This window comes from Solea solea, chromosome 8 (assembly GCF_958295425.1).
Source record: "Solea solea chromosome 8, fSolSol10.1, whole genome shotgun sequence".
NCBI lineage: Eukaryota > Metazoa > Chordata > Actinopteri > Pleuronectiformes > Soleidae > Solea > Solea solea.
This window is the reverse complement of record NC_081141.1, coordinates 1,152,384-1,170,633: the sequence shown is the minus strand read 5'-3', so window position 1 is coordinate 1,170,633 and position 18,250 is coordinate 1,152,384. Positions and strand designations below refer to the sequence as shown.

Here is an 18,250-nt window from a genome sequence, read left to right as displayed (position 1 = left end):
CTGCTGCTGCTGCTGCTGCTGCTGGGGCTGGGGCTGGCTGGCGGGCTGATCTATAAATTCAGAAATCCCAAACCAAAAGGTAAAACCTTATTTTTCTCTCAAGGCATTATTTGAAATCACATGTATTTTCCTCATTTGACGTGTTTTTAATAATGCTTTTTTTTGAAGCTGCTGAATCAAACAACATCATATGAAAGAGACTAAGAACGAGAGGAAGGACACCATGACCGTTGTCAACATTAGCTATGGACAGCCGCAATGAGCTGTCACCTTCACCTCCAGATCATTATGCTGCCTTCTTTCCTTACTCTGGGACTTTCCCTGAAATTGTCTGACAGCAGCCGTACGTATATTTGGACTTTACTAATGTGGATAGACTTTTTGCTTTTTTTCCACGTATATAATCACGACAATGGGGCTAAACTTTCTACTTTCTTATACAAATTATCTATGAATTACTGATCATTTAGATGTTTTTATGACTGGACATTTATGACTCACATTTCCACTTTTCAACCACAAAAGAAAAAGATTTGAATTTTTTTTTTAATCATTTGTACTGTATACATACTGTAGAATGTTCCTGACACTGTGGGAGCTCATGGACTCTTTGCTGGGCCAGAGTGTGCACTCTGAGGACCAGAGCTCAGCAGCAATAATGCAGTAACGCTCCCAGAACTGCGTTACAGTGACTTACTTGAAGCTCTTTCTTACTTCTAGCTCTTATTTGTACCCAAATGTTTAAATGCACTTATTGAATGTCGCTTTGGATAAAAGCGTCTGCTAAATGACATGTAATGTAATGTGATGTATTGCAGTAATCACCTTTGTACTGTAACCTTTTTGCAATAAAGATGTTTAAACAACACAAAACCCCCCGTGAGCGTTCAGCCGGCGAGGGAAAGGGGAAAAGTTGCCGGTTGAGACGTTGGAGTGAGTCACAGTTCAACAACCACAACGCGTTAGAGAACAAGATGCAGCCAATAACATAGGGCAAGCCAAGTTTATGTAGAGAGAATATTTCATTTCAGAGAAAAAAGACAAACAACATGGGGGGGGGGATCAAACAGGACAAACAAGAATCAAACATACATAGCAAGATCACACCAACACAAACACACAGCTCGCTCACTAAATCCATGGTTCCCAACCTGGCCACCCTTTGGGGGGCGCGAGAGATCACATGGGGGGGGGGGGGGCGCAGAGCTTTGACTGCTCTGAGTTTGCGAGGTTAATATAATTATATTTATGCATCCCAATCAGACACTCTACTGCATAATTAGAAGTCAGTATCACCCAAATAAAAACTAAAATTTCAACATTTCAATTTATAAAGCTATTTATCGCCAACACCTGATCACGTTCCTGTTGTGTGAGAAACGTATAAATACCAAATACTCACTGGTATCGAAAAAAGAAACAAGGCAATACCTTGGTTTTGATTCTATGTGAGAATAGGAACAAAAACCTCCAACTGCTGTTTATTTTTGCATATGAACTTTATTCTTTTTTGTGTGCGTGCCCCTGGACGGGTTCGGTTGGGGAGGGGCCTGGTTTGTCCTGGACACAAGCAAGGGGGGCTTTCACTTTTATGATTTGTTTTATAGTTTCCATGACGTCTGAGGACATTGACTTACATTCAATCATTCATTTCCTGCAGACTTAATCTAACCTTAACCCTAATTACTACTGTCTTGATCCTAATCCTAACTTTAAAATATGTCTTCACCTTAAAATGGAGACATCTATGTTATGAGGACTCCATTTTTTTCCCCATAACAAAGACAAGTCCCCATTATTATATTTATATTATTAGGTCGCCACAACATGAGGTACACACGCACGCACACTCACACACGCACGCACACACCGAGCATGTGGTGAACCGCCACCTCTTCTCACAGGATGTGAGGGAACATAGCGTTTCACAAACGGCCAACAAAGACTGAGACTGAGGTTTGTACAGTGACAGTATGTTACAGCATTAACAACACAAGTTAGCCAATAACACCATTTATGAATAACATGGCTACAATTACAAGTTACTTGGTGGGTGGAAGCATCAAAAAATGCTGTGTAAGTCTTATATGGTGCACCTTGACTGAAATATTTCATATTCATATTGTGTTCCATAAAATTCCAAGACTGAGGAGGAAACAGAGAAAAAGTCTTGTTATTTTTCAAATCCTGAGGGACATAATCATGTGATATAAAAGCAGTCTGTGTCAGTGCCCGGGCCAGACTCAGGTTTATTACTTGTTGCAAGGAAAAAACTCTATTGCAGTTACAAACTCGACTGAGAAATGTGGCTGGGCCAGATGTTTTCTGCAGATGATGACACATTTAAGTACTTCAAAAATGCAATAAAATAATAATAAAAGAACTGTGCCTGAACAGAATCGGAGGTACTACGAACAATACAAATATTCGTTGGGCTGCATGTGGCCCACGGGCTTCCATTTGAATAGGCTGGATCTATTGTATTCACTTAAGTACTGGTCTTTTTTAGTGTGTGTTTGTATATAATGTTACTTCTACATTGAGATGGCTCATTTTAAGTTTATAAATAATAAATAAATCGTACATCAGTCGGTTCTGAAAGGATCCAGATAGTAGTTTTTTTTTGTTTCATTATGATAATCCTAAAAACTGCAATTCAATTTATGTGAAAGGATGAAAGTTCCCATCAAACCAATTTTTTTTTAAAAAAGACAGAAAAAACTAGAAACAGAGGATGTGCTGGATTATCACTATAAGCACCCAGAGGATTAGTGCCACTATGATCCCTGTGGAGTGGGATTTTCTCTGTGAATGATGTAACGCTGTGACGCTTTATGCTTATGCAAACACAAGTCATCGCACGGCTGCTTTGTCTTTTGACTTCTTCTTTCTTTCATTTATTTTTTTAATATTTCTCCTGCTGCTCCATCTTCTACAGTCAGCATCCAGCTTCCGGACGATGTGTCGGACTCAAACCAACGGCGACTGATTGACCGTCGTGTGTTGCTGTGACGCTGGAGCAGCAGAAATAATAATGAAGTATAAGAAGTTCATCACAATCATGCAGGCAGCTCTCGGAGTCGCTCCCCTCAACAAGAGAGAGCTGATCCCACCACCACGGAAACTCTGGAAACCTGCAGGGTGAGTTTGTTATTGTTTTTATTTGAATGTATATCTCTGTGAGGACATTGTGACCTTGTGGGGACATTCAGTCTGGCCTCTGCATCTTTAAAGGGCTTCTAAAGACCTGGTTATAGGGTTAGAATTGGGTTTAGGTTAGGTTTAGGCTAGGGAATGAGATGAGATTAGATTTATGATGTGTCCTCACTAAGATATTAAAAACAACTCTGTGTGTGTGTGTGTGAAAAACCTTCAAAGAAATGTGTTTTTTTACATAAATATTATGTATATTATTATTATTATAAATAATATTATTAAATATATTATTATTAATATAACATATTTACTTTTTGCTGCTTTTCAAATCCTTCAGAACCTTACATGATTTTGATTACTATTGTGTGTCTGCCAGGAACAGCAGGGCCATGATTCAGAGAGCAGTTTCAGTTCAACTCTGAGATGATGGAATCTCTAGCTTTAAACCACAGTTAGGTTTCACTCTGGATCACCATATCGTCGTATTTTTCTTCCAAATAAAGTTGGTTTCGAAGAAGCCCTACATGCTTCAAATCACAGAAATCACAGTATTGTGTGTCTTAAAACCACGCACTGTGTGTTTGAATGAGGTTTGTTTGATCGTGGAATGAATGGTGCTGTCACTCACCGTGTCTGCTGCTGCTTCAGAAGCTGCGTGTGTTCTCACCGTTGAATGAAGATGAAAAAACACACTGTAGAAGAACTAAATCGTGGCTGTTGAACTTTATGCTAACGCGTTAGCGTTTAAGCTAGCGAACTTTATGCTAACGCGTTAGCGTTTAAGCTAGCGAACTTTATGCTAACGCGTTAGAGTTTAAGCTAGCGAACTTTATGCTAACGCGTTAGCGTTTAAGCTAGCGAACTTTATGCTAACGCGTTAGCATTTAAGCTAGCGGACTTTCTCCGGAGTTTAAACACAAACGGATGGATTATTATTATTATTATTATTATTATTATTATTTAGTGACAGGACATGAGAATAACTGGACACCGTGAGGCGAACCGACACCGTAGTTACTTCTGAGATGACGACGTGACACCAGTGATGAAAAGGAAGCACCCAGAACCTCTTATTAACCTTCTATCTTCTTACGGGGTGAGTTTTCATTAACGTCGTTAACGCACGTTACGTTAGTGTTCATTCAATGTCATATACAGGGATTAAAAGTTAAAGTCTTTTCGTGCTGGACACTGTCTTTTAATCATCAATAATGATAATGAGCTAGCTCAGTATTGTTGTTTTAAAATGATGATTGTATTATAAGCTGTAACAGGAGCATGTGAACATCTGTTATGAATATGAATAACAAACCAACCTGATGTGCTTGATGTGTGTGAATGACACAGCTTTGTGTATGAAGTATTGTTTTTAATTTTTATGACATTTATATTCATATTTCATTTTATTTTTCTCTGGGAACCCTCTGGGACCTCTTCACAGAACCCTTGGGGTCCCCAGACCTGTTATTGATAAGCGTTGTATAGTTTATAGTACAGTAGTTTATCAGGGCTCTGAAGTTTTGAAGTCAGTTCAGAGTGAGGTTTAGTCAGTAAGGGCAGGGTCAGGTGACAGGTATTTGTCATGTTGTTGTTTTGAACTTCACCTTTCTTTCTCTTAAATCATATACATGTAAGTTGTAGAAACATATTGACTCACTGGAAGCAGATTACGTTTTGCTTCATACAATACTTTACCCTTGCACTACATCAAAGAACCTTAAGATATGATATAAAATTAAATATATTAAATCCACACAATCCACTCACTGAACTCGTAAATTGCCTCCAGGTCGGCAAATTGCAAAATTCAATAGCAATAGCTGATTTCCACCACTGGGTGGCAGTCACCATGCTTATTTCACTATATGGAAAAGACTTCCAACACCAAAGTCACATGTTCATGAACCTGCTGAATTTCTCTATGGACGTTGGTGCAGGAAGTGAAGGATTTACAAAGTGACACAGGCTTCAGTTCACTCTCCTGCACCAAAGTCCATAGAGAAAATGTGTGGTTTTAGCTCACAGAGACACAGGAGTAAGTTTGTGTTACTTCAAGCAAAGCAAATTAAACACCAAAGTTTCAAAATCACACATTTAAACTTACTGATGGAGGCAGCAGTGGATCAGCTGTGACGTAAAATCACTGATTTTCTCTATGAAATTTGGTGTGAATGATTTACACAGCAAAATAAATGTCAGTCTCCAGTTGGACAGGACTGTCTAATGGTGAAATAAAGCATAGATTTTATTCAATGAGACTTTGGTTGAATGGCTAAAATCAGTTTTTCCACGTGTCTCAGTCTGGTCCTGTTCTGAAATCATGTTGTGTCATTGCAGTAGATTCTGAAGGGACCATGGAAGTGTTGAACATCTCTGCACTGATGCTGATCTCTTCCTCTTTAGAATTTAAAGGTATGTTACGTGAGGAGTTCACTGTATTCATCAAAAAAAGGCCAGGCCAGTTGCAGGCATCAACATAGCGACCACTGAAAGAGGTTATTTTTATTGCGCTTGACTGAAACTCAAGCGGATTTCGTTGCTTCTCCAGCTCGTGCCTCTAACAAAACCACAGCGCTGCAGTGAGTGAGTCTGAGCGCCTGGCAGTCACTCTCTGCTCTCTCTGGTTCTGCTCTGAAATCACGTTCTCTCATTCTGAGGGCACCATGGAAGTGTTGGACATCTCTGCACTGATGCTGATCTCTTCATCTGACTGGGTCGACTGAGATGAGGCAGAAAAGTATGTTAGTTAGTTAATCAGGTGGAAGATAGAGCTTAGAATTTAAATGTTTATTATTGTTAAAGCTATGTTATGAGGAAATCAGCTTCAAACCCTAACCTTAAACAACCACGCTTCCAAAGAAAGTAAACTGTCCCTTTAAAGCGGCCTGTCCTGGACGAGTAATCACACACAAGACTACATGAACTGATGTTCAATGTCAAGTTTGTCAGCCTCAGAACTCCACAGTCGTCCACGCAGTCGTCCACGCGGTCGTCCACGCAGTCGTCCACGCAGTCGTCCACACAGGCGTCCACGCAGTCGTCCGCACAGGCGTCCTCGCAGTCGTCCACGCGGACAGTGGACAGTGGACAGTCACTCTCTCACAGGCTGAAACAAAGAGAACCAGAGCCATGACAGAATTACACTTCCTCGTGTCACCTTGAAATTCTTGGAGATCTCTCAGAAGGAGAAGATGGAGGAGGAAAAAGAAGTCTTGAAACCTTCAGTCGCGTCACCTGACCTGTATCTATCCTCGTTAACGGGATTGATAAAGAAATCCAGAATATTGTGTTTGAGCGTGAAACACATACAAACATACAGCTACTGTACACACACACACACACACACACACATATACAGTGTCACACACTCACATGCAGGAGCAGTAGCAGTGCAGCCATCCTCCTCCCTCTCTCTCTCCATCTCTTCCCTCTCTTCTGCCCCCCCTCCTCCTCCTCCTCCTCCTCTTCAGTCTTGCTTGGTCTCCGCTGTGTCAACAGCTCCCCTGCATCTCTGTCTCTCCTCTTTCTTTTTCTTTTCTTTTCTTTTCTCTTTTTTTTCACCTGTGCGTCTCTCCAGCACTGTTGTCGTCCTCCACCATGCGTCTCGGCGTCTGCTCCTTCCTGTCAGACATGCTGGACACCTCCAGTAACGTCTGCTTCTGCTGGACCGAGGGCAAGGTAGAGTCACGCCGCCTCCACCCGCCTCTGCTGCCCGCCCTGCTGCTGTGCTCAAAAGCAAGGCAGCAGTGGCAGCAGCAGCAGCAGCAGCAGCGGTGCTTACGCCCTCTGGGTGTTGCTGTGTGTGCTGCACACACTTATTTGATCACATGGTTCTGCTGTGGAGACACTGTAGTGTGTGTGTGTGTGTGCATTTGTCATGTCAAAGTTTGGCTTGCTCAGCTTTAGTGGATCTGTGGAGTTGATGTCACAATTATTTCCTATATTTAGTGGAAATGTGTGTGTGTATATGTTTAGAAGAGGAGGCAGTGTGTTTACAGAGAGACACATCCATGTCCTGAATGACACTGCTGCATATAAGGGATACACATATATATATATATATATATATATATATATATATATATATATATATATATATATGTGTATATATATATACATACATATATATGTGTGTATGTAACAGTTACTGCACTAGCCCTTTTCAAAACAGTGGAGAACATGGGTGCCAAAGTTTCCTAAACACAGAAATGACGAAACAGCAATACCACCGGAAAATGTGGGGGCAGTATAGAGTGAGGAAAACCACAGTAAAACCTGGTGCCAGAGCTCGCTGCTGTGTTACTGCTGTGGTTTTATCCGAGCGACGAGCCGCAGAAGTGAGTTGTCAAAGGTCACAGTCGCGTTTCAGTCAAGCACGATGAAAATAAGCACTTTTAATGGTCGCTATGTTGATGCCTGCAACTTGGTCTTCATCCTGGACTCTTTTGGATAAATGCAGTCAATTTCTCACATAACGTACCTTTAAGTTCTGAGCTCCACCTGAGCGTTATAATCTCATCAAATCTATGCTTTATTTCACCATCAGACATTTATGTTACTGTGTAAACCATTCACACCAAATTCCACAGAGAAAGTCACTGATTGTTGATCCACCGTTCCAAACGTTGGTGTTTGAAATCCTTTGCACATTTGTTCTCTGGACTTTGGTGCAGGAGTGTGAACGGTTTCTTTGATTGTCACACTGACACGAGTGGACGCGGTCAGTGCTACCTCATCTGACCACGCTTTGAAAAAACGCGGAACTATGTTTTACACGTGTTGAATTGAATAGATTTAAATGAATGTGAGGGTGAGGGAATGAACACATGACCAAACAAGTGCATGGGTTCATCTTTGGGTCACTCTCATGTAAATCACTCTAGTGGTTTGCTGAGTAAACAGACAGACAGACAGACAGACAGACAGACAGTCACCAGTATTTTCATCAGAAGAACTGCTGAGTGGCTTTAATTAAAAATGTAATTCCATTTGGCTTTGTGCCCGGTTACACTCCGGTCATTTCATTCTTACATAAATCTGAGGGAGTTGTAAAATACATGTTTCCTTACTCTGCGCTTGGTTCAGCAGCTTAATGAGGCAGACTCAGGGACAGACAAAGACAGACAGACATAGGTTTTAATGCTTGAAGTTAATGTAACAGTAACTCTGCTGATAGATGGACCTCAGTTGAAGGTCATGGTCTGTGTGTGTGTGTGTGTGTGAGATTGATGGATTTGTCCCAGGACTGGAGCGAGTATTAGATTCAGCGCTGGCTGTCAGTGAGTGAAGGAGTGCAGAGGGAGGTGTGGATCTGTCGCTGATAAGCCAATCAAAAAACGACAGCCTGTGTGCTGGTCATGACTGTAACAGAGCCCAGAGGCAGCCGAGCTGCAGCAGGGAGTCACCTTACAACCTACAGTCAGCCGAGCAAGCACAGCGTGTGCTGCCATAATAGGACAATAATGTGTAGAATATTATAATATTAAGAAGGTGGTTATAACATCTGGAGCAGGACTTTTCCATTATACAGTTCTAACTTCCATTCATTCATCGTCACGGCGAAGTCGTCATAGCGCGGCTGTTGTTGTTTTATTTTACTGAATCATTAGAATCATTAATTCATCTTCTACCGCTTTATTCTACACATGAAGGTCGCGGGGGGGGGGGGGGGGGGGGGCAACTGATGTGGGGCAAAAGGTGGGGTCACACTGTGGACGGTCCCTCACAGGCCACAACAAGCATCCACTCTCACGCTCAATTTAGAGTGTCAGATGTTTGTAGACTGTGGGAGGAAACCTGCAGAACTCAGAGAGAACCCACGTACACGGGCAGAGAGGTGAAGGCGAGAGTGCTAACTACTACACCATCAGTTAATTAAAGACATCTGTTCACAGAATCGTTCAGTACCACAGTTACCACAGGTGTGGCAAATAGAACAAAGGTAAAAGTAATGAAGGCGGGACTTGTAGAGGAAGTAGCTGATCTGCAACAAGAGAAGACAAAATAAATGTCAAACTAAAACCAGAAGTGGCACAGAATGAACATCACTGGACAGATAAAAATGTAAAATCTGATATAATCCAAAACTCCTAACTATATATTACATGCTTCACTATGCACAGGCTGTAAAAATGTAAATTAAAATCAGCAAACGCATTTTAGCTGAGCCAGCTGAGAATGATGTCTTTGAAATGACTCAGCACAAACGTGTTGTTAACAGCTTCATATTTCATAAATGGTCTAAAATAACTATATCAGACTAATATCATCGAGTTTGTGATATCGGTATCGGTACAAAAAGGTGGTATCGTCCCATCCTTACTTCAGTTTGAGACAGTCTGTAAAAATGTAAATAAAAATCATTTGAGCTGAGACGAGATGTTTCAGCTCAAATGTGAACTTTGAACTTGTAGGTGAAAAATCATCAATTCTTAACAATTAAAAGATGTAAAATGAGTGAATCAGAACGATGCTGGTATCTGTAGATCCCTGTTGTGATTTCAGAGTTCCACCTGATGTCACCCTGATAAAGCAGTTTTTATAATGCATCATTATAATCCATGTACATGTTTTAAAAATAACACAAACTAAAAGTGCACTAACTGGCTTCCACTATTACACAGCTACTTTAGTATGAGCACGGTGGAGCTGGAGCTCAGATCTTCCCACTCATGGAAATGGATTTCACAGCAGAGACAGAGACGATGAGAACGTCTGTCTGTGTCAGCACACTGATACCCTCCACTGAGGGTGGGAGGAGGGGAACTTTTCTTAGTTTGTGTGTGTGTGTGTGTGTGTGTGTGTGTGGGGTGGGGGGTTGGGCCCATAGATCTTACTTTGATCAGTCCAGTCCAGGCCATATACAGCAGGTGAGAGCTTCTGCAGATTAATGTTCTACTATCGATAGATCCATTTGGCTGTGTGGATAAATGGCACCTACAGTGTCCACAGTTTTTCTCTAACCGCTGATACAGTGCCACACACACACACACACACACACAGAGGCATTCATCAAAACAGCAGTAGACCGCTGTCGATCAGCAGAGTCACAGAGTCAGAATAACGATGAGGTGGAGGGAGCATGGACACTTCAGGGCTCCTTCTCACCGCAGCACAAACGCACAGAGACGGCGTGCGATACAAAAGTGACATCACAACCTCCATGCCAAATCTGCATCTTATTGAGTAGGGGTCTTATTGAGCATTGACGTAGGGGTAAGCATTGTTGCCTTGCAGCAAGAATGCTGCCAGTTTGGTTCCTCGTTCAGCCGGGGGCTTTTCTGTGTAGGTGATGCACTGTATGAATGTGTGCTGTAAGTCAGTGTGAGTCATGAAAGGTCATTAACCCTAAGTAGCAATAATTGTGCAGAAGTCACAAAATGTGTCATAAATATGAGCCAAGTGAACTTTGAACTGTGACGTATTCCCAAATGTCAAAAATGAAGTCCGATTTTAAACATTTTGAGTAGGTTTTGTTTATATAGTTGGTGAAAATACATTTTTTGTCTAGGTTGTGCTGAAAAAAAGGATATAAGAAACTCTTCTAGCCTCTGTATATTCTGTGCGTTCTAAGCGTTAAATATAAATAAATAAATGAAACTTTTAATTTTCAGTTTTGTAATCAAGTTTTAAATTGTACGTGCGATAGATTTTAAGAAATAAAAACAAAGCCGTGGCATCTAAATGATGTGACCTCGTATTGTAATAAAACACAATAATAAAACAAACATATTGTCACTCCTCCGCCCTCTAACACCATCATGTTGTGTCTGACTCTGTGTCGTTTCCTCTTCCCAGCTGACTGTCCTGCAAATGCTCTGTGTGTGTGTGTGTGTGTCTCCATACATGTCCTGCAGCAGTGTTAATTAGCAGAGGCCAGATGGGTGAGGTGATAGCGTGTTACTGCATTCTGTGCGTCACTAACAAGTGTTGACACACAAACCTTCGAAAAGCAAAAATGCATCCGTGTGTATTTTAGGTAAAGAATCTGGCGAGCAGGCTTAAAGATGCAGTGTGTAACATTTGACAAAAAAAGCAGCGGACAGTTTGTGTTTTAAAGCAGAAACTTACTTTGTAACTGAAGAACATCATCCTCTCCGGTATGTGAAGGCCACCACAGTTCCCTGGTGTGCACGGGAAAGGGAGGAGTTTGTCAACATCTGCATTCTTCCTACAAGGTCAATCAAATTCTTACACCGAGGACCTTTAAAGCTGCAATAGGCAAGATCACTGGAAATACAAATGTTTGGGGCTCACAGCGCTCTCTCTCCTGGTTTCATGTTCAACAAATCACTCAAGGCAATCTCTCCATATCTGAGACACTCTGTTGTATTGTGTTTATTATACTTTTACACTGCACTTTTTGCCATTATTCGATATGCCGATATATTGGGAGTGCATGGGCCAATAACTGATAACTGATCATATCTTGGCGTGTCTGCCAATATCCCATAATACCCAATATCAGCAAATACTGAGCCAATAATATCGTAGATCCCAGCTTTTTAGGTTTCTTTGCAGTGTAGGCAGTTGTTAGCGGTGGAGGAGTAGCAATAAAAGCACAGAGTGGAACTTTATTACCGACTTATATTCCGCTATATTATGTACATATATATTTATATTTATATGTGTGTATATATATTTATATTGATATGTATATATCAATATAAATATATATATAAAAATATATTTATAAATTTACATATAAATATATATATTTATATATGTATATATACACATATACAGTATATATATATTTATACATATATATAAATATACATATTTATATTTATATATATGATTTAGGGTTATTTTAGCTACTTTCCTTTGAAAGTAGTTGGCAACACTGTGTGTGTGTGTGTGTTAACATGCATGTTGATAGTCCGACTAAGACAATAATTCAGTTTTCTTAATGTCATGTTAACTCGTTAGTCGGACTAACATACCTGGATAATGCGAGTCATAGTCCGATTACTCCAGCATGTATACCCTTAGTCGGACTGGAGTCAGACTGCACATGCACCATTTCCTAAGTAGAAGGAGACGAAGTATGAGCTGCAGCGGTGACAACACAGCAACCACAGGAGGAAGATTAACATAAACAAGGCCAATAAATCCGTTTTCTTCTTCGCACGTATGCTGGGACTCTGCAAGCTGTCCAGGTGGTCGGACTACAGCCTTAGCTGGATTAAATTGTGCATGTAAATGTACTGACTGGTTGGACTAGTAGACCAATAATAGTTGTCACTCTCTGATCAATAACGGCCCAAAATAATCCATCCCACTGTACCTTTAAGACTGGCTTTGTTTCCGACACACACACACACACACACACACACACACACTTACATAACATGAACCATGCAGTGCAGATGTGCCCTTATTTATCTATTTTGGGTAAAAGTTACATGTTCCATGCTCCGTCTACAGATGATTAGGCAGCACAGCTGCTGCCATTTGAAATCCTTGATTTCCGTCTGAATATTCATCCCCTTCTTTTATGCCCGTTGCTATTTCTGGTACCTTGATGCAATGTATTTTTGGCAGGCAGGAGCTCAAAGGGCGACAGCGTTGCGAGACAGGAAGATAAATGAGCAGATAGATCACAAAGTATCAAAGTCATTTTTCAAGCTCTCCAAAAAAATGGCGTGGGCAGAAAGAGAGAGAGAGAGAGGGAGGTCTAGACGGAGGTAAAATGAGGTTTCTGTATTCATGATGTTAAGCTCTCTTATACGCACTGCAGTAGCCTTTCACTTGCTCTCTCTCACTCTCTTTTTTTTGTCCCCTGCACTCCTCTGATCAGCTTCCTCAGCAAGTTGCCACTGTATCTCCCCCCCCCCCCCACACACACACACACACACACACACACAAACACAGTGACCTTGACAGACAGCAGGGAAACACGCTGGGGGCATAAGTTGCTCTTTGACTCTTAATCAGTGATTCAGGATCTGAACAAGCAGTGCTTACCATAGATGCAGTGTAATCACAAGGTGAGATGAGCAGAAGTGCAGCGTGTGCAGTATCGCACTCTGTCACACAACCTCTGCAGCTCATGCAGCTCATGCAGCTCATGCAGCTCATGCAGCTCATGCAGCTCCTGCAGCTCATGCAGCTCATGCAGCTCCTGCAGCTCATGCAGCTCCTGCAGCTTCATCTCAAATACAAACCACAGCAACTTCACTTCTGCCTCTCAGTACCAGACCGGCTGTTCTACTGAGACAATGATGTACGCTGTCACTCGCTCATTTTTGGGGGGTTAAGCAAATAACATGACTTTTACTGGCATGACATAGCACCTATGCACCAGTAGAGGGCACTGGATGGCCACAACTGGCTGCGATGTCCCTGTTTTGATTGTTTTGAAAACAGGAAACTCAGCCATCACATCATACTGCTATTAAGAAAAACAGATGTGGATAATAATTCCATTTAGAGAGGAAGTTCAACAATAACAGTCAGAATGACCTCAGTGCTGATATGACACCCTCTGTTGTGCTTTTAAGGTCTTAACCTTACTATGTAAAGTGCTTTGAGCTAATGTGTTATGAGCTGGTGCAATACAAATAAATCAGTTCAATCTGAAAAGCCATAAAGTCTTATGAATGCAGGACACTCAAGCCCCATAAATGTGAAGTTATGTCAGTGTGAACGTCACACTCCCTTTACTTCCCATTACTTTGATGCCTCTGCTGCAAGGATGTATTTTTAGGTTAAGCGTGAGTACAACTTTAACACAGGGACACAAAGCTGACGTGAAAACTTCCAGGTTTTATTTATAGTCGTGTCAAAAATAGAAGAAGAAAAAAGGCCAGAAATAAAGTCAGATGTTGTTTTTGGGATCTTTTAACTCCATTTATATCAAGAAAGCAGCACAAAGTTGTTCTCATAGGGATTATTTTGTGACTCTGGTATTTCAATTAGTTTGGACTTACCTGAGTGATATTAAGATACCAAACAAGGCAGCTCGTGTGTCCCTGCCAGCTCAAAACGCTAATTTTCTCACTTTATAACGTCAGGTTTCATGTCGATCTGTAGACACGTTACTATGCTGTGTGTGTGTGTGTGTGTGTTTGCTGTTTTAAATGAAATCACTTGTTTTCTCTTGCTTGTTTTCACTGAGAGCGAGCCTCTGTGGGTCAGGCTGATTCTCAGCAGGGGGCACACACGACGCAGTCAGCACTGAATACGTGTCAGTGACAGGAAGTGACGTCACCCATAAGAATCCAATACTTTTATTTTGAAGCCTCGAGATTCACGATTTGGCTGAATCCAGCTGTCAATCACACTGGCGTCCACTCATGTGTGCTGTACTTCATCTGTTTTCCTCTAAATACATCCAATATTCACAAGATTTACCGTAGAGTCATTGATCTGCTGAGGAAGACCTGAAACTAAATGTGTACCACTTATATCAATTAGGTGGAATATTTTTGCAACTAGCAACCTGTAGGCTATTTAATATATTCTTACTGCCTGTTACCTTTGACCAGCAAAGTAAAAAGAAAAATAAATAAAATAAATTTTTATATACAGTCAGTAACTTATTATTATATAGAATGTTTGGGAAACACTGACTTATACAACTACACTTCAAAAAAACCTAAAGTGGCACTTTAAATTGTACTCAAATATCAGAATATTTCACAGTATGATTCTAATATTAAGTGCTGTAAATATTCCTGTCATTGGTTTTCTGTTGTATTAAAGCCTCCGACCACTAGTCAGCAGCAGGTGTTGGGAACTATCCATAAAACACTTTTTTTAATTTAATTTTTTATTTTACAAGAGGTTTTCTTAAAGTTATGATGGGAGTATTCGGGCCACGCTGAAGACAAAAGATGTTTATTGTGCAATATTATGCCTCAACTATATTCTTATGAATGTTAAGACTTTATTCTTGAGAGCTTAAATATGTGTCTCCTCAGTATGGCCCTAATACATGGTATAATAGATCGACCTCTTTTCAAATGTAAATCTTTATTTGTGATGTCCTGTTTGATGTTGACTGACTTACTGTGAAGATGAAGCTGCTCTGTGGATTTGAATCTTTAGGTTACCTGCGTATGAGGTTCTCTGATGAATGCTCTGTGTGTGTTCAGACAGACAACATGCTGACCTTGGTGTTTCCTTGTAGGGAGAGGTACAGCTCAGAGGTGTATGTGCTGAGGCACCTACACGGCTTAAACACACACTACCTGCACCCCCAGCAGCCTCACACTCTATGTGTGCGTGTGACTCCATGTCATCATCAGGTATTCCACCAACACACTCTCCACATGGATACACTGCACACTCCTGTAGGTCATCCAGCAATAACTCTGTGGCAGGTGATTCCAACTGACCTGCCTTGACCGGATGAGGTCTAAATCTGATTTACCCATATGTTTTATTACCACACAAGTCATAAAAAAAAAAATACAATTCTACAGCTTTAAATTGAAACAGTGATTCCATGACTGTGGGATATTTTCCCATGAAGGAATAAACTGAAAATGTTCATTCTGACACTGAAGAATTACATGTAATACATTTTTAACAGGGCTGCAACTAATGAATATTTTCATGATTGATGAATCTGTCCATTGTTTTCTCAATTCATCGATGAGTTGTTTGTTCCATAAAATGTCAGAAAATGTCATAAATGTTTCCCAAACCTGGAAATGATGATGTTCTCAAGTGTCAAAAATATTCACTTTTAATGATACCAATAAATATCCACATAAGCTTTTAATTACTGGGAAAAAAAACCATCACTCAAACTGACAAATCAATCATCAAAATAGTTGACAATTTATTTCAATCAATCAATAATGGAATAATTGTTGCGGCCCTGCCAGCTAATAACCTGTTAGAGTTCTGCGTTTTTTTTTTATTGTCAAGCCATTTTGCCTGTGTTGAATGAATATAGCTGAGATTTGCCAGAGGATATACATTTAGAACTGATATTTAAGATTTTTACAGCAGTTTTTGTGGAGGTGACTTTTTCTGCCGCTTGGAACAAATGAGTCAGTTTTTTGTTGTTGTTTTTTAAATATGACACTGCAAAAAAACAAACAACCAATAACAGCCCTAATAATAATTACAATCAAATTCTCCTTAAAATGTATTCACTGAAAATTATAATTTTATTTTATTGTATTTACAGTGGAATTGTGTTAACATACTGGCCTTTAATGGGTTAAAATATCACAAATATAATGAATATTTGATATGTAGGCTGAAGTAGTTTTAAAAGATTGACTCAAGAAAAATATGAATATGTAATGTTTTTATCGCAGTTTTTGGGAAAGTGACATTTTGTGCCACTAGGGACAAATTAGTGAGGATATTCTTAAACTCGTAAGGGTTAAAATGACAACAACTGAACTATTCCTTTAAAACCAGCGCCTGAGCTCACGTCGGCACATTGTGACCAGTTGTGTCGCACTTTACCACATCACACAGTGTGGTGTTGTTTACATTGGTTAACACATGTTCAGAGACGCCGCCGCCGCTGCTGCAACTAAATATAACAAACGCTGTCACCAGGGAAGGAAACAGGAAATGTCGTGCTGTCGTAGTTAGAGAGAGAGAGAGAGAGAGAGAGAGAAAGAGAAAGAGAGAGAGAGAGAGAGAGAGAGAGCGAGAGAGAGCACGAGAGAGAGAGAGAGAGAGAGAGAAAGAGAGAGCGAGAGAGAGAGAGAGAGAGAGAGAGAGAGAGAGCACGAGCCCACAGTAGTTGGACGGACCTCCCTCTTCCCTGTGAAGCTGCCGCCGCTGGTCCGCGCGCCCGCAGGCAGGAAACACCAGCGACTGACAGCGTCGAGGGCGGAGATAATGTCTCATTAGAGCAGCCGAGCAGCGCGAGCACGACAACTGACCGCTGCCTCAACTCACACTTGGATTCTCTGCGGAACCGCGACGACGCAGCCGCTGTCCGCCTCTGAACCGAGGAGAAGCGGAGAAGATGCCGGTGAAAGGCGGCGGAGGAAGAATGGTCTCGTACCCGAGCAGGAGCGAAAATGTCGGCGTAAGTGACGAGGCTGTGTGTGTGTGTGTGTGTGTGTGTTTGACATGTGTGACGTCACAGTCTTCACCGCTCCGCCACGACGCGAACGCGCCGGAGTTTGTGCTTTGTTTTCGCTGAGAGTGTGTTGTGTGTGAAAGTGTCAGTGAGGCGCGTGAAGGCCAGCCAATGGTCCGCGCGTCAGTGTGACACCTGTTGTGCTGCACGAGCTCCAATAGAGACGCACGTTACGCGGCTGACGTCATGTTTACTCTGCCGCTGCGGTTACATTCACATCGTGGAAGTTGAAAAACTGGAATCACCTCTTTGTTTACGGTGACATCACCTTCTGTGAAGGTCACTGGATGCTATAGAAGTGTATTGTTGCCATGGCCCCCATTTTCCCTTTCACCCCAACCTGTCCAGGCAGATGGCCGCACATCTTTGTGTCTGGTTCTGTCAGAGATTTCATCCTGTTCTCTCCACTGATGCTTGCTCAGTGTGTGTCTCTGCTCTCTGTAGTGTTGTCTACGTGCAGGGCCTTATAGGGATTATGGATAATATGTTTATATAATAAAGAACAACCTATTTGTTTGCCTTTTTTTTGGCCCTAATTTTTCCCCTTAAACAGCAAAAAAAATTTCGAAGTTCATACTCTTTACACTTTCATAAGCAGCTATTATCATAAATGAAGTGATTACCTGACTGAGCTCTGTCACCTGAAACCTGCGCACGCCTTCACAGCATTCACGTGCCTTCGTGGAACGAGTAGTGCAGCGGAAACCTATTTTCCCAGTGACAAGAAATGCTATTTTCTGATTGGCTGATAGGTTGCTAATTCAAGACAGTTGTATGAATGAACTATGCAGAGCAACAAGAAATGTCATGTGTGGAAATTCGATGCACATGCGTTTGTTGTTGTTGTTATGACCGTTACACTATTCTTATTTTGCGCAACGGTCCTCAATTGTGCGTGTCGGCCACAAATCATAGGGTAACGGGCCGCCACCCTAAAATGCGCTAGCTAGAACCCTGGTGGTATCGTAAAAATACAGTATGTCGTCTGAAACTGTCGGGGACTAGGTGAGCTCCGAAAGTAAAAAAAGT

At 41.3% G+C, this 18,250-nt stretch overlaps 1 protein-coding gene across 5 annotated transcripts in view; it reads left to right on the top strand.

The window, feature by feature from the left end:
- Nucleotides 1–3,019: 3,019 nt before the first annotated feature.
- LOC131463654 (tight junction protein ZO-2-like) overlaps nt 3,020–18,250 on the top strand; it is a 51,180-nt gene continuing 35,949 nt past the window's right edge. The window contains exons 1-2 of one of the 5 annotated variants that reach the window (XM_058635500.1): nt 3,020–3,141; nt 15,293–15,410. In XM_058635500.1, coding sequence (XP_058491483.1) covers nt 3,035–3,141; nt 15,293–15,410 — 225 coding nt within the window. In that variant the 5' untranslated portion in view covers nt 3,020–3,034. Of the gene's footprint in view, nt 3,142–4,111; nt 4,253–6,658; nt 6,835–15,257; nt 15,411–16,837; nt 17,168–18,250 lie in introns of those variants that run through there. The other 4 variants (XM_058635504.1, XM_058635501.1, XM_058635502.1 and 1 more) reach the window with 4 other exon arrangements.